The sequence below is a fragment of the Anolis sagrei genome, chromosome 3, assembly GCF_037176765.1.
Source record: "Anolis sagrei isolate rAnoSag1 chromosome 3, rAnoSag1.mat, whole genome shotgun sequence".
Classification (NCBI taxonomy): domain Eukaryota; kingdom Metazoa; phylum Chordata; class Lepidosauria; order Squamata; family Dactyloidae; genus Anolis; species Anolis sagrei.
The window spans coordinates 214,413,224-214,428,634 of NC_090023.1; the positions used below are offsets into that span (position 1 = coordinate 214,413,224).

A 15,411-nucleotide genomic window follows, 5' to 3' on the forward strand; every position below is an offset into this window, starting at 1 on the left:
CCTGAAAGCTGTTAAATTCAAACAAAGCTTACCCTGAAGCAGAAGGAAACAAAATGGGTTCCTGCTTCCTCAACTTCTGTGGAAAGCCCAGCTGCCCCTTGGGTTCAGACACTGGTTTATATAGGATAACCAGGAAGCCCCGCCTCTCAGCAGTTATTTTTTAAACTCAGGAAGCCCCGCCTCTCAAAGAAAGCAGCCCTGAAAGCTGTTAAATTCAAACAAAGCTTACCCTGAAGCAGAAGGAAACAAAATGGGTTCCTGCTTCCTCAACTTCTGTGGAAAGCCCAGCTGCCCCTTGGGTTCAGACACTGGTTTATATAGGATAACCAGGAAGCCCCGCCTCTCAGCAGTTATTTTTTAAACTCAGGAAGCCCCGCCTCTCAAAGAAAGCAGCCCTGAAAGCTGTTAAATTCAAACAAAGCTTACCCTGAAGCAGAAGGAAACAAAATGGGTTCCTGCTTCCTCAACTTCTGTGGAAAGCCCAGGTTGGCCCAAAACTTCACCCTTGGAGATCTTGTAGCTCACCCTGCCCTTGTTCCCCAATTATTTTCCTTGCAAGATAATGTTTCTGAGCTTCAGATGACTTTTCTGAGCTTCAGATGACTTCCTAAATGTAGGCCTGCAGTTGGTTTATGTGTTTTTTCCTTTTGGTATATGTAGCCTGACACCAAATTTTTGTTGTTGTTTTAAACCCATCTCTGGGTTTAAAGAATAATATAATATATTGCATGCTAATAATATAATATAGTGTGTGTGTGTGTGTGTGTGTGTGTGTGTATCCCCAAAGGGGGCTCAGAGTGGCTTACTATATATATATATATATATATATATATATATATATATATATACATACATACATACATACATATACACACACACACACACACACACACACACACAATATATTATATTATTAGCAGGATGCAAGAATAGCTTTCAACCAGACCTTCAGGTCACAGGGCAAAACTTATCTATCCAAACATATCTCTCCCTATGAACCTTCTAGGAATTTGAGATCATCTGAGGAGGCTCTGCTCTTGATCCCGCCTGCCTCACAGGCACTTTTGGCGGGGATGAGAGTCAGGGCCTTCTCAGTGGTGGCCCCTCGGCTGTGGAACTCCCTTCCCAGGGATATTAGATCAGCCCCCTCCCTCCTGACCTTTTGAAAATGAGTGAAAACCTGGCTCTTTGAGCAAACTTTTGGAGCTGCAGCATGGCCAGTTAATACGAAATCGTAATACGAACGTGCAACGGCTAAGACTATGTAAACAGATGAAGAATTTGGATAAGTAGATACTGTTTTTTTATTGATTTTTATAGTTTTATAGTTTTTTGTGGATTTTATATGGATTTATGATGTGTTTCAATTGGTTCTATTGATATATGTATTTCTATATGGCATCTAATTGTTGCCGAACTGTATGCTGTCTTGAGTTGCCTTTGGGCTGAAATGGACGGGATAAAAATGTCGTAAATAAATAATAAATAAATAAATAAAACTACAACAAGGAAGGCCATAGTCCTTCCTAAACTCTTGTTAGAGGATTCTGGTGTTGAGGTTTCTGCAGGATGTACCCCAAGAAAAAGAGTCCTATCTCCATTCAGAAGGCCACTTCCAAAAGGCCCTTGTTTCTCTGAGGCTTAAATGTTGAAGACAAAGGATGAGGTCCAGACTCCCAAGTGAATGGGAGTCATCATGCCCTGCTTGTCCCTGGCTCTCAGGTGCCCCTGTCTGAGTGTGAAGCTTTATTAGAAGATATCAGGTAATGAGTTCGATAAATTCGAGCAATGCATTGCCTTGGAGGGAAAAAAAGGACAAAGCCTGAGTTTGATTAGAAATAGGGTTTGGTGGTGGTTGAATTCGCTCACCCCACAAGACTCTGTGTTTCCTGATGTCCTCTGGCAAGTCACAGCTGGCATACACATCACTGAAATACATCTCCCCACCTTCCTGAAAAGGAGATATCAACAGACAGTAATAAACAACTTAAAAGTCATCACAATCTGATGGGCACGACAGGGTACAGTAGAGGGGGAGAAAAAGAGACTGCAGCATTATGAAGGGGATGTTTTAGCTAGCACTGCACTGCCAGCCCTAGCTGCAGTTCATTGGCTGTGAAATCATCTACCAACAGATGTGTTGTATCTTCAAAGCAAAACCCAGATACTCTAATTAGTCAAGGCCTCTGGAAATAATCCAGGTTTCCTCATTGTAAGAAAGCCAACCATACTCCTCCTTTTGTTTAAAAAAGCCTAGGAGCAGCTTTGGGATCCAAGAAGGTTGTAGCCAACATCCTACATATGAATCCAGAGTCTGGAAAAGCTACCTCCACGTTGTGCTTACTCTGTTAAATTCTGTATATAGATCAGGATCTGTTTAGAAATCGTCTGTTCAGACAGATGGCGCATTCAACATTAATCGAACATTTTCCTTGTTTGTGTTTGTGCAATGCTGCATTTGGTGGTCCCTATATAGACTTGTCCACAGCTGCATGGACTTGTCCACAGCTTCCACGGCAGGAAGCAGCCAGGCTTTGAAGCTGCAAGGCCATTTAATGTTAATCAAGGTGATCATTTGCAACATTTGTACTTGCCTCAGACAAAAAAGAGTTCTTTCTCTTATCCTGGACATTTCACAGATATATAAACCCCATTTTCCTAGTTTCCAACAGACCTCACAACCTCTGAGGATGCCTGCCATAGATGTGGGTGAAACATCAGGAGAGAATGCTTCTGGAACATGACCATACAGCCTGGAAAACTCACAGCAACCCAGTGATACTGGCCATGAAAGCCTCTGACAAAACAAATTACATTTTACCTTTAACATCTGATAGGCTTCATGCAGGACAGCTCCTTTATCAGGGGAAAGATTAACCACACAATTGGAGCTAAACAGGAAAGAGGAAAATCTTATTTATATACCTTGAAAAAGGAAAGCAATAGGTAAACATCATAGCGATATGCATGAAGGAAGGTGATTTAAGAACAAAGCAATGTACATCTCCAGGTTCTGCATAAACTCTTATAGTAGGCCATTAGCCAAAATAATTAAATTGGGACGCATCTCAACTAAAAAAAGTGAGATCATGAAATCAGAGTTGGAAGAGACCACAAAGGCCATTTAGACCAGCCATGCAAAAAGACATACTCTAAGCACTTTTGAGGGAAAGACATACAGCCTTTGTTTAAAAACCTAAAGAAAAGGAGACTCTTCTATGCTCCAAGGCAGCATATTCTAGGCAGTTAGACCTGTTCGATAGTGGAATATGCTGCCTTGGAGTCAAACTGCAGGAATTTGAATCCATTGCTCCATGTCTCTGCAAAACAGAAGTTTGTCCCTTCCTCAATATGACATCCTGAACATCTTTAAATTCCCACATTGAAAAGCTTCCATATTCTCTCAATCAGATATTGTTAAGCTATGATTCCTATTAGCTCTATCCAACATAGTTATTGGGGAGGGACAATTGGACAATGCAGTCTAACATCATGTGGAGGGCCACACATTAACAATTCCTGCTTTAAATATTTCTAATCCAACACTTTTACAAAGTAGAAATATGTGCCTACTGTAGTTTAACAGTTTGCCTGTGCAATCTGAATAGTGACAAACCTTGCTATATCAAACCTGTAATTTTATTTATTTGTTTATTATTCAAACTTATATGCCGCCACTCCTCTAGGGCTCAGAGAGCCTTACAAGAAACAAACTCGAATCTAACACAATTTAATTAAGACGAGTGGGATGGTGGTGGTTTATTTTTAGGAGGGACTCAGAGGGAGAGGAGGGAGCAATGCTTAATATTTTAAAGACCAATGTTTCTACAGCTCCCCATGCAGGGATATGAGGGAAGCCTCCCACAAGGATGGTAAAATATCAAAACATCTGGGTGTCCCCTGGGCAATGTCCTTGCAGATGGCCAATTCTCTCACACCAGAAGTGACTTGCAATAAATGTAATAATAGCAATAATAAATAGAGTAGAATAATAAATGTAATAATAATAATAAATAGTAAAATAATGTAAATGTAATAATAATAAATAGATTAAAATAATGAATGTAATAATAACAACTATAGGTAGAGATAAATAGTAAAAGTAATAATAATAATAATAATAATAATAGAGTAAAATACTAAATATAATAAAAATAATAATAAAAGAGTAAAATAATTTAAATGTAATAATAATAATAATAATAATAATAATAACAACAACAACAACAACAGAGTAAAATAATAAATAACTTTGACTCGAGTATAAACTGAGGGGGCTTTTTCAGCCTAAAAAAGGACTGAAAACTTGGCTTATACTCAAGTATATATGGTAATCTGTCCTTGTGCCCATAAAGCCACCCCTGACATCTCTCCCCAGCCCAGTGCTAACATTACCCAGTCTTTGCTTTACAATGTGCATTCTCATGAACTCCATTCCAAAATAACAACAGACTCAATCCCTAGTTATTCATTTACAGTTTACTGCAGCCTGAGGTTTGAGTTGAGAAAAAAAACCTGATATTTGGGAACTATGGAAATATGAAAAGCATGTGGAACAGCAACACAGGATCTAACGTCACAACCAGCGCCTCAAAGAAAACATCAGTATCAAACCTCAATATCTGGTCTTGTAGAAGAAAAGTCTGGAAGGTGTACCTACATTACAAGGTTATAACTTTCACCCTTCAAGCCTGCTTCGCTCAGTTTTTCTATGTAACCATGAATAAAGTTAACATTGGGTTTCTTGTAGCCAAATTTGTTCATGTGATAATCAATGTGTTTCTTCGCTACTTCTACCTGAAGAATGGAAACAAAACAAAAACACATGGTTAAGGACTGGAGAAGAGTTTAAGTTCTGCTTTTTTCCTTTTTGCAAAGCCTGTAAAGTTACATTTAGCAAGGAACCATTTTTCAACATCTGCATCCACATGTGCACATGTAAATCAATTATTCAGCCATAAAAAAGGTTCCAATTGACATTAAGTCTAGTTGAGTCCAACTCTGGGGGTTGGTGCTCATCTCCATTTCTGAGCCGAGAGCCGGTGTTGTCCATAAATGCCTCCAAGGTCATGTGGCCAGCATGACTGGATGGAGTACTGTTACCTTCCTGCTGGAGCAGTATCTATTGATCTACTCACATTTATATGTTTGCCAGGTTGGCAGAAGCTCGGCCTAACAGTGGGAGCTCACACTCCCCAGATTCATACTGCATATCTTTCAATCAGCAAGTTCATCGGCTCAGCAGTTTAACTCGCTGCGCCACTGGTGGCACAGTGGGTTAAAGCCCTGTGCTGGCAGGACTGAAGACCGACAGGTTGCAGGTTCAAATCCAGAGAGAAGCGGTTGAGCTCCCTCTATCAGCTCCAGCTCCTCATGCGGGGACATGAGAGAAGCCTCCCACAAGGATGATAGAACATCAAAAATCATCCGGGCGTCCCCTGGGCAACGTCCTTGCAGACAGCCAATTCTCTCACAACAGGATGCTCCTGACACAACAAAAAAACAAAAACAAAAAAACTGGGTTTCCTGAAAAGCCTGAAATCCTCCTTTATTTCTGTTAATCTGTAACATTTTAAAATATATATGTACACCTATTTAGCAGTTTAGTATTTCTTGCTCCAATACTACATGTATACATTTCAACTATTTGGTTTCATATGGATTTAATTATCTAATAACTTTTCCACATATTTATTTGAATGCTATGATTTAATAGACTGTAATAGAATGCACACATGGTTTTTTTGCATTTATGCTACCATTTAGCAGTTCAATTATATAAGTTGTGCATTCATTCGAACATCTGGATTGTTGCTTTGCAAAACAAGAATAAAAAATATTTCAGTAAAAGAAAAACTATATGTGCTGAAAAGGCATATGGAAATTATAAAAGTTTCATATACTTAGGTAATTTCCATTTCACAGACAGAAGAAGTATAATATGGGACAGGGAAGGAAACAGGTCTACTGATTACTTGAGATGCTGAAGAAAGAGCTGGCATGGAAAACATTGAATATGCCAGAGAGGAATCTAAATACACAGGCATCAACAATGTCACTTGCCAGCTGACTAAGAACTAGCATCCTTTACAACTAGGATTTTGTGTGTGTGTGTGTCAGAAGTTACTTGAGAAACTGCAAGTCGCTTCTGTTGTGAGAGAACTGGCTGTCTGCAGAGACGTTGCCCAAGGAATGCCCGAATGTGTTATCATCCTGTGGGAGACTTCTCTCATGTCCCTGCACAGGAAGCTGGAGCTGACAGACAGGAGCTCACCCTGTCTCGTGGATTTGAGCAGTCAGCAGTTCAGCCGGCACAAAGGTTTAACCCATTATGCCACCACGGCTCCTACATCTATGTGAGGAAAGCAGCAACAAAACCATTTAAATAACAATAAAACAGGATATGATTTCTACTCTTATCAAAACACTGAGAGAATGAGCAAGATCCAGCTCTCCATGTTATGCAAGCACTTGGCAGTCTTTCATTTACAGAAAGTTTTAAGGGAAAAACAAAAAAAGTAGATGGCATGTCTGCTGCTTCTGTCCTTCTCCAAAGCTCTCTGCAAGACACTGCCTTCCTTCGGTTCTTTGTACTTGCCAGACAGCTAAAAGGAAAGGCAGACTTTTCTGATTTGCAGAAAACTTTAGAGACAGACAAATCCAACATTCATTCTTCCCAGTTTTGTGTTCTTTTACAACACTGGTTCCCAACCTTTTTTTGACCAGGGACTACTTAACTTTCCAAGATTAGTATCAAAAGGGTTATGAATCAGTTTTTGGTCAACTTTAGATTTGGTTTGGTTATTTGGTGTGCTGATTCAGAAAACTGTATTGGATAGACCACATCAGCTCTAGTTTCTGATATAGAACACATGCCAGTAGTTGCCATTTGCTCAACCACAGAAAACCACATTTAATACTCTAGAGCTGATGTGGTAGTATTAATCTTTCATAGGTAGTCAACCTCTCCCCCTCCCCAACATCCCCATTGCCTCAGGCCTATAAGAGGGTTTTGTGAACAGTCACTCTCACTGCCATGTGGTTTCGAGGCAACGATGTAGTAATGCTGAGGCTGTGGACCATATTTTCGTTCTTGCAGGCCACTAGTGGTCCACGGACCACAGGTTGGGAACCACTGTTCTACAAGGTTTTCTAGAATTCTAGAGAGTTTTGTCACTTCCTTCAACTCAGTAATAGGCGAAGGACCATTTCTAATACTTCATAAATAACTGGAGCAATGTCTGAAATTTCTGCTCTTCTCCAAAGATTTGTGCAATCTCTTCCTTGCTATTGTTGTGTGCCTTCAAGGAGTTTTTCACTTATAGTGGTGCTAAGATGAACCCATCATAGGGTTGTCTGGGGTAGAGATTGTGTGAGAGTGTTACCATCTACACTGTCATATAATGCAGTTTGAAACTGTGTTATATGGTTAGTGTAGACTCTTATGATGTAGTTCAATCAAAGCCGTAAAGTGGATTATATGGCAGTGTAGATGGAGCCTGTGAGTTTCCATGACTGAGCAGGGGTTCAGATTCTGATCTCCAGAGCCATCATCCAATGCTCAAACCACTATACACATTGGCTCCACACCCTCCATACTAGCTAGAACAGTGTTTCTCAACCTTCCTTATGCCGAGACCCCTTAATACAGTTCCTCATGTTGTGGTGACCCCCAACTATAACATTATGTTTGCTGCTCCATTACATTTGGCCCAGCCCAGTTTTATTGTGTTTGGTGTATTGTTTTATTGCTCTGTTGTTTTTGATATTGCTTTAATTGTTTGATTTGCTTTGTGTATTTGTTATGCTATGTTTTTGAGGCCTTGGCCTTTGTAAGCCTCATCGAGTCCTTCGGGAGAAGCTAGCGGGGTACAAATAAAGTTAATAATAATAATAATAATAATAATAACTGTAATTTTGCTACTGTCATGAATAGTAATGTAAATATCTGATATGCAGGATGTATTTTCATTCACTGGACCAAATACAGTATTCCCAAATTTGAATACTGATTGGGTTGGGGTCGATTGATTTGAGAGTTGTAGTTACTAGGATTTATAGTTAACCTACAATCAAAGAGCATTCTGAACTCCACCAATGATGGAATTGAACCAAACTTGGCACACAGAACTCCTATGATCATTAGAAAATGCTGGAAGGGTTTGGTGGGCACTGACCTTGAGTTTTGAAGTTGTAGTTTACCTACAACCAGAGAGCACTGTGGAATTAAACAATGATGAATCTGGTCCAAACTTGGCACAAATACTCAATATGGTGGAGTTTGAGGAAACCAGACATTTACATTTGGGAGTTGTAGTTGCTGGGATTTATAGTTCACCTATAATCAAAGAGCATTCTGAACCCCACCAACGATAGAACTGGGGCAAACTTTCCACACAGAACCCCCATAACCAACAGAAAATATTGTGTTTTCTGATGTTCCTGGGTGACCCCTTTGACACCTCCTCATGACCCTCCCAGGGGTCCCGACCTCCAGGTTGAAAAATGCTGAGCTAGAAGATTTAAAATCTATTCAATAAATAGACAGTAGTGGAAGATAACAGAAATAGCAGGCATCTATTCCTCTTTTTCTTGTTCTCTACATTTTCCAGAAAGTCCCTCCATTTTGTTTGTGTCCCCTAGACATCAAATAGCTTGGAACAAAGTGGAAGGTTTTGCTCTGTTGTGAGATTTGGAGCAGATTTCGTAGCAAAGACAGACACAGGTTTGGCTGGGAAACCAAACTGTTCTTATTGATCCCTGTCTCATTTGCTGTTTACTAGAACAAATAAAGTTTTAGCCTTGCAGTAAATTGTAAAGAACTGGCTCTTACCTGGGCTTCAGTCATGTCTACCCCAGTGATATGCCCATTTTCTCCAACCAGCTGACTGAGCATATAACAGTCTCTACCGCTTCCACTACCCAAATCCAATATCCAGCAGCCCTCTAAACATTCTGGGACTACAAGTCCACAACCATAGTATCTGAAGGAGAAAAAATAAGTCAGTGTAGAAAAGAAAAATATTTCAAAAAGAGAGAAGTGGCATGAAATATTTATAGTGTAGTAGCAAGACGTTACACCTGCAACTCTTGCTCCCCAATATTCTCCCATAGCAGTTTGCTTCCCAAGTCAAATCAAATTATATTGTATGGACAAAGTCATCACAATATTGCATGTTTGAAAAAAACATAAGAAAGGACAAGAAAATAATGATAAAGATAGACTACCCCCTTCAGTCAGACTAGTTTATTATACAAGCAGTCCCCTAGTTACAAACAAGATAGGTTCTGGAAGTTTGTTCTTCAGTTGAATTTGTATGTGTCAGAACAGGTACATTTTAAGTGTAACTCCAGCCAAATATGTGTGTGTGTTTTGGATAGCATAGGGAAGGGTTAACATCCCTGTGGTATTTGTTTTGCTGTCTGTGCCCCTGTTCAAAGGATTTCATATCACTTCCTATCTCTGTGATCATTGCATTTTGAACATTTTGGTTTGTTGTAAAAACAAGGATTTTTGATAAAGCTTCAGTGGTGACACCTCTTCCCCATAATAACTCTTCCAGGAGTGGATTTCCCTTTCGAAGGCTAGATTTATCACACTTTTTGTCGTCTCGCCCCTGTTTTTAACTACTGAGTCATTGGTAAATTGAATGTTTGTAACTTAGGGACTCTCCATACTTGCAATGTAAAAATGCATTCTTATTTAGCTATCTGTTCCTTAATCTTTTGTATATCTACTTGGAAATACTGTAAATCCTACCAAGTTCAACAAAGCTTCCTACTATAAGTAAAGGCACTGGATTACTATCTAGCAATGTATATTTAATAGAATGATAGAGTTGTAAGAGGCCACATGGGCTATCTAGTCCAACCCCCTGCCATGCAGGAAAAGCACAGTACTACTTCTAGGGAGTAGGTACAAAAGTGCAGTCTATACTTATATATATATATATATATATATATATATATATATATAAAGGCTCCTTCCACACAGCTGAATAAAATCCCACATTATTTGCTTTCAACTGGGATATATGGCAGTGTAGACTCAGATAACCCAGTTCAAAGCAGAAATTGCGGATTATCCACCTTGATGTTCTGGGTTATGTGGCTGTGTGGAAGGGCCCTAATGCCCCTTCCACACTGCCATATAAAATCCAGATTATCTACTTTGAACTGGAATATATGGCAGTGTGGACTCAGATAACCCAGTTCAAAGCAGAAAATTGTAGATTATCCACCTTGATGTTCTGGGTTATGTGGCTGTGTAGAAGGGCCCTAAGGCCTCTTCCACACTGCCATATAAAATCCAGAGTATCTGCTTTGAACTGGATTATATAGCAGCGTAGAGTCATATAACCCAGTTCAAAGCAGATAATGTAGATTATCTGATTTGATAATCTAGATTAGATGGCAGTATAGAAAGGGCTTAAAATGCAAATCCTATTTACTACAGTAGAATGTACATATAAGACTGCATAGCAGAATTAATGCAATTTGATACCGCTTTAATTGCCATGGCTCAATGCTACGCAATCCTGGGATTCTTGATTTGGTGAGGCATCAGCCCTCTTTGAAGAGAAGGTTAAGGCCCTTGTAAAACTACAAATCCCTAGATTCCATAGCAATCAGCCATGGCAGTTAAAGTTGTGTCGAACTGCATTAATTCTATGGTGTAGCTGCTCCCTAGATAAATTTGTACAAGATCTATAACACCTTCCCTGATCTTGTATAGTAAGTTGCGCTTAATCATCACTAGATGAAAACAAGCTTTGGCAATGACCGCTTTGTTTTATATCTCCAGAAGAAAGGCTCTACTCACTTTCTTCTGGAGAATCACACCACACAAAATCCTAATTGTTCAGTCAGTCAACCATTCTTTTGATACACTGAGAAATCTATTGTCAAAGCTTCATAGCCAACATCACTGGGTTGTTGTAGGTATCTCAGGCTATATGGCCATGTTCTAGAAGCATTCTCTCCTAACGTTTTGCCTGCATCTATGGCAGGCATCCTCAGAGGTTGTGAGATCTGAGGTTGTTGTAGGTTTTTCGAGCTGTATGGCTAGGTTCTAGAAGCATCGGGTTGATGTAGCCCGAAAAACCTACAACATCCCACTGAGAAATCTTTAGAATTTTTAGTTTTTGAATTAAAGCCTCGCCATAACAATTCACCATTTACTCTACGGCAACTATTTTTTTAAAAATGATCTCTTGGTTACTTTATATTCATGACTCAATAGATATCTAAACAATTAATGTGAATGAAGTTTAAACAAAAATTCGATACTGTACTTTGCTGAAATCTCTTCATGAACACATTTCAGTGCTTCTCTGATAAAGGCAGGCAAAGGCCTTCTTGGAGTAACACAAGCGTTGGTTTTTAGATCCTCTGTTTTCTTCAGATCTTTGCCATAATAGTCCTAGGAAAGAAGCAACCGAAATATGAGACATATGTTTTGAGTGCTGACACCATTCAAGGCTGAACTGAAGACCTATCTCTTACGGCTGGCTAACCCAATCATTAAAACTGTGATTTCAAAATTTACATTTTATTTGTGTTTTAATACATGCATTTGTATGATACTGTAATCCTTACTATGTATTTTGATATATTTGGAGTAATGTGTTTTAAGTTTTTTTAATTGTGTCAGAAGCAATTTGAGAACATATTCCAAGTCGCTTCTGGTGTGAGAGAATTGGCCATCCACAGAAACAATGTCCAAGGGACGTCCAGATGTGTTACCATCCTGCTGGGAGGCTTCTCTCATGTCCCCGCAAGCTAGAGCTGACAGACGGAAGCTCACCCTATCTTACAGATGCGAACCAGCAAACTTCAGGTCAGCAACCCACCCTTCAGGTCAGCAGTCCAGCCGGCACAAGGGTTTAACCCATTGCACCACTGTGGCTCCCTGTATATTTTAATGTATGTATTTTATGGTATGAATTTTCTGGTGCTGAGTTTTGACTGTTTTGTATCCTGTCTCAAGTCATGAGAAGACGTGGGTAACAAACAAAATACTACTACTACTACTACTACTACTACTACAACAACTACTACTACTACTACTAATAATAATAATAATAATAATGCATTTATATAGAATGTGCCATTGCAGTCAGTGACACATTTCCCATCACAAGTCATTGCCATTGTGCCACTCAGATTAAACAGGAATGTATGATAACAGACAGGTGAGGAAATAAAAGTGGCTCAGTAAATAGGAAGGTTGTTCATTTAGATTTCGGTACACAAGGCACCAAAGAGCTTGGCCAAAACAAGTCAAAATGGAGCATCTATGAGTATGTTGCAATAGGGTTGCTGCTACACAAGGCCCTTCCACACAGCCATATACCTCAGAATATCAAGGCAGAACATCCCACACTATCTGCTTTGAACTGGATTATTTGAGTCCACACTGCCATATATCCCAGTTCAAAGCAGATAATGTGAGATTTTATTCAGCTGTGTGGAAGGGGTCTAAGAAGTTGGTAAGATACCATTAAGGGTGCATCTATATTAAGGGTAAGCCCCCGGTGGCACAGTGGGTTAATTTTGCTGACCGAATGGTTGCTGGTTCAAATCCGGGGAGTGGGGTGAGTTCCTGCTGTTAGCCCCAGCTGCTGCTAACCTAGCAGTTCAAAAACATGCAAATGTGAGTAGATCAATAGGTACCGCTTCATGCAGTTATGCCAGCCACATGACCTTGCAGGCATCTATGGACAACGCCGGCTCTTCGGCTTGGAAATGAAGATGAGCACCACCTCCCAGAGTTGGACACGACGGGACTTAATGTCAGAGAAAAACCTTTACCTCATTGTAGAATGAATGTAGTTTGATACCACTTGAACTTCTATCTCAATGCTATGAGATCATGAGAATTTTAGTTTGGTGAGGCACCAGCACTCACTGGCAGAGAAAAACTGCAGCTCCCATGAGTCATGGCAGTTAAAGGGCCCTTCCACGCAGCCCTATATCTTATCTGGGTGTCAACTCAGATAACCCGGTTTAAAACAGATATTGTGGGATTTTCTGCCTTGATATTCTGGGATATAGGGCTGTGTGGAAGGGCCCAAAGTGATGTCAAACTGCATTGATCCTACAATGTGTGGGCAATCTCAGTCTAAATACTGGGCATCCCATAAAGATCTTATTTTGCAATGAATCTCACCTGCACCTCCTTGTAGATCTTCTCTGCAGCCACTGAAAGGAAATAAAAGGAGTCAGATTTGGGTGTACATTCGCCCAGTAGCCTAAGGCACCAGATTCTGTCTAAATTTTGGAAGCTGAGCAGGGGTCAGAATTTGGATGTGAGACTGCGAAGGAATATTAGGTGCTGTAATAGACTAGATTTCAGAGGGACTGGCAAAACCACCTCTGAGTATGCCTTGCCTAAGAAATCCCTATAACAGTGTTTCTCAAGCTTCCTAATACTGCAACCCCTTAATACAGTTCCTCATGTTGTGGTGACCCCCAACCATAAAATTATTTTAGTTGCTATTTCATAACTATAATTTTGCTACAGTTATGAATTGTAATGTAAATATTGGATATGCAGGATATATTTTCATTCACTGGACCAAATTTGGCACAAACACCTGATACGTCCACATTTGAATACTGGTGGGGTGGGGGAGGGGATTGATATTGTCATTTGGGGATTGTAGTTGCTGGGATTTATAGTTAACTTACAATCAAAGAGCATTCTGAATTCCACCAACGATGGAATTGAACCAAACTTGGCACACAGAACTCCCATGACCAACAGAAAATATTGGAAGGGTTTGGTGGGCATTGACCTGGAGTTCTGGAGTTGTAATTCACCTACATCCAGAGAGCACTGTGCACTCAAACAATGGTGACTTCAGAAGGAAAAGGCAACTAATGCCTCCCGCTTACTTTTTTGGACCAGTCTGGGCTTTCTCCAACCTTCGGGATGAACCAAAACAACACAAGGCAGGCTCGGGCTCCTCCTTAACAGAACTGACCCGCCATGGAACCGCTTTATGATTCATCAGAGGCGTGGCTGTGCCCGGAAGGGGATCTGCTGGGTTTCTGCGGGCGGATCTCTCTCCTTCCACATTTTTCATTGCTCCTTCCAGCACTTTGCTCCACCAGATCCTGCCTGATCTTGAGAACTAAGCAGGAGCAATCATGGTCAGGACTAGGATGGGAGACCGGCTGTATTTCAGAGGCATATTACCTGGCAAAACCACCTCTGAGTATTCCTATAGTTTCCCTAAATCGACAGCTACTTGGGCATATATGCACACTCCACTTCCAAGCATCTCATTTTCAACCTACATTCCAGCAGAAAGGCTAGAGACAGGGCAGGGTGATAACAATCTCTTATTGTTCCCCAAACAATGGCTTTGAACTCTATTCTGCCTGGGTTGTTGTTTTCTGGACTGTATACCCATGTTCCAGAAGCATTATCTCCTGACGTTTCGCCTGCATCTATGGCAGGCATCCTCAGAGGTTAGGAGTGACTGTTGGAAACTAGGAAAATGGGGTTTTTATATCTGTGGAATGTCCAGGGTGAGAGAAATAACTTTTGTCTATTGGAGGTAGGTGTGAATGTTGCAATTGGCCACCTTGATTAGCATTGAATGGCCTTGTAGATTCAAGGGGTGGCTTCTTCCTGCCTGGGGGAATCTTTAGTTGGGAGATGATTAGTTGGTCCTGATTGTTTCTTATTTCTTATTTATTTATTTATTTACTGCATTTATATTCCCAAAGGGGACTCAGAGCAGCTCACAAGATATATATGCATAAGGTAAAGGTAGTCCCCTGACATTAAGTCCAGTCATGTCTGACTCTGGGGTGTGGTGCTCATCTCCATTTCTAAGCCGAAGAGCCAGCGTTGTTGTCCGTAGACACCTCCAGGGTCATGTGGCCGGCATAACCGCATGGAGCGCCGTTACCTTCCCGCCGGAGCGGTACCTATTGATCTACTCACATTTGCATGTTTTCAAACTTCTAGGTTGGCAGAAGCTAGGGCTGACAGTGGAAGCTCACGCCGCTCCCCGGAATCGAACCTGCGACCTTTCGATCAACAAGCTCAGCAGCTCAGTGCTTTAACCCACTGCGCCACCGGGGGCTCCCATATATATGCATACAAAATATTATTAGCATAGTACAATATCAGTATTAATTATTACTATATTGTACTATACTGTTATATTGTAATATTATTAGTAATATTACATGTAAAATAAATATATAATTAGAATATCACATTGTTAGTAGTATTATATTGATTTACATTATAATATTTATAATATTATATGTATATACAATATATTATAGGCGACTGGCTCCCTACCTATCTAGGAACGACCTGGTTATGGTGATCCAGGAGACGGTCATCTCGAGGCTTGACTACTGTAACGCCCTCTACATTGGCCTTCC

General features: G+C 40.3%; 1 protein-coding gene across 1 annotated transcript in view; it reads right to left on the minus strand.

Moving 5' to 3' along the window:
* AS3MT (arsenite methyltransferase) overlaps positions 1-14,039 on the minus strand; it is a 29,828-nt gene extending 15,789 nt beyond the window's left edge. Inside the window, exons 1-7 of the mRNA XM_060768306.2 lie at positions 13,900-14,039; positions 13,172-13,203; positions 11,295-11,422; positions 8,834-8,984; positions 4,661-4,797; positions 2,822-2,891; positions 1,870-1,951 (exon numbers count right to left, since the gene is read on the minus strand). Of these exons, the coding sequence (XP_060624289.2) occupies positions 1,870-1,951; positions 2,822-2,891; positions 4,661-4,797; positions 8,834-8,984; positions 11,295-11,422; positions 13,172-13,203; position 13,900 (601 nt within the window). The 5' untranslated portion in view covers positions 13,901-14,039. The remainder of the gene's footprint in view (positions 1-1,869; positions 1,952-2,821; positions 2,892-4,660; positions 4,798-8,833; positions 8,985-11,294; positions 11,423-13,171; positions 13,204-13,899) is intronic.
* Positions 14,040-15,411: the final 1,372 nt, after the last annotated feature.